The sequence below is a fragment of the Gregarina niphandrodes genome, assembly GCF_000223845.1.
Source record: "Gregarina niphandrodes unplaced genomic scaffold scaffold00045, whole genome shotgun sequence".
Taxonomy (NCBI): domain Eukaryota; phylum Apicomplexa; class Conoidasida; order Eugregarinorida; family Gregarinidae; genus Gregarina; species Gregarina niphandrodes.
Window position 1 is genome coordinate 83,261 of NW_011645813.1, and position 1,515 is coordinate 84,775.

At 55.9% G+C, this 1,515-nt stretch overlaps 1 protein-coding gene across 1 annotated transcript; it reads left to right on the forward strand.

The window, feature by feature from the left end:
- Positions 1 to 410: 410 nt before the first annotated feature.
- GNI_155980 (hypothetical protein) lies at positions 411 to 587 on the forward strand (the record flags this gene model as incomplete). The annotated part of the gene is made up of 1 exon (XM_011134616.1): positions 411 to 587. A coding segment is annotated over one exon (177 nt), but the record flags the coding sequence as incomplete, so codon positions are not given.
- Positions 588 to 1,515: the final 928 nt, after the last annotated feature.

Below are 1,515 nucleotides of genomic sequence, written 5' to 3' on the forward strand. Positions count from 1 at the left end.
AGGTACAACTTCACCGCCTTCAACAGCTTCGCTAGGTGCGACTTCACCAGCTTCTCCAGCCTCAGTAGGTGCACTTTCTGCAGCTTCGCCGTTGTCTACAGCCTCGCCTCCTTGAACGAACTTGCACGCGTCCAGAGACTGCACGCAATTGGTGACAGGAGAACCCTCAGGACAGGTACCAGCAGTCGGCATTTCATTGCATTGTGCAACACAGTACTGGATCTGGCTGGGGTCAACCAGACTTGCCTGATTCAATGTATAGTATGCAACGCAGTCGACAGAAGTCTGTGCGAAAGCAACAGTGGAAGCCAAAACGACGAACTTGAACATGATTTGAAACTTTTGCCTTAAAGATTGTTCGCTTATAGATTTTTCTGAACCGAGTGACGGCTGGTCTCAAAACTACACAGACCCAGGCACACTTCGACGGGATCAAGAACGGAGCGCCACACCGCCCCAATAATTTTCCTCGCGGCAACCAGTCCGGAGCTCCGCTCCTCGTCCGCTCGCTCCGCCCGTATCCCCTCAGGCCTCGCCGGACGAGATCTGACCCGATCTCCGCCTCCGAGGGCCTTGCTAACCTTCCTGTACAGCCGAGACGCTTACGTCCGAACGCTGGGCGGGGACTACTGGCCACCTGGTGCCGGTTGCTTGGCCCAAGCCCCCAGTCGCGCGTGAGTCCGACACCGGTAGTCGTGGTCTGGACCCCCCGGACAGCCCTCCAGGCCCAGCAGCCGCCGCCAACCGAGCTGGTTGCGACCTGAGGGCCGAACGGGGTGCCAAGGTGTGTAGGGCTCACGCCATACAAAAATAATACTGCCGAAGGCGACCGGTTGACACCTTGACGGCTCGGTCAGTGGTCCCTGGTAATTGTGAATCTGCCGACGTATGGCTAAAAACTGCTGTCTAGTAACTAACTCTATTGCAATGCTTCTTTTGAAATGAGTGTGGACTTCACACAAAAAGGAGACTTCCCCTGACGTCGATCTTCAAAGCGTCATCACCAGGTGCTTCACATCATTAGCCCAAGAACAACAACAGACCCGGTCAGAATACGAAGAGCCGCACCACTTGTCTTGGGCACGATCGAAGTACCGTCATCTCCGCCGACCCCTCCGTCAGTCCCCTCCACAACCTCCCAGTCCGTATTTCCCCCCTCCGCAATGTCCCCTTCAACTGCTTCGCTAGGTTCGACGGGTGCGCTTTCACCCCCTTCAACCGCTTCGCTAGGTACAACTTCACCGCCTTCAACAGCTTCGCTAGGTGGGACTTCACCACCTTCAACGCCTTCTCCAGGCTCAGTAGGTGCACTTTCTCCAGCCTCGCCGTTGTCTACTGCTTCGCCTCCTTGGACGAACTTGCACGCGTCCAGAGACTGCACGCAATCGGTGACAGGAGAACCCTCAGGACAGGTACCAGCAGTCGGCATTTCATTGCATTGCGCAACACAGTACTGGATCTGGCTGGGGTCAACCAGACTTGCCTGGTTCAATGTATAGTATGCAACGCAGTCGA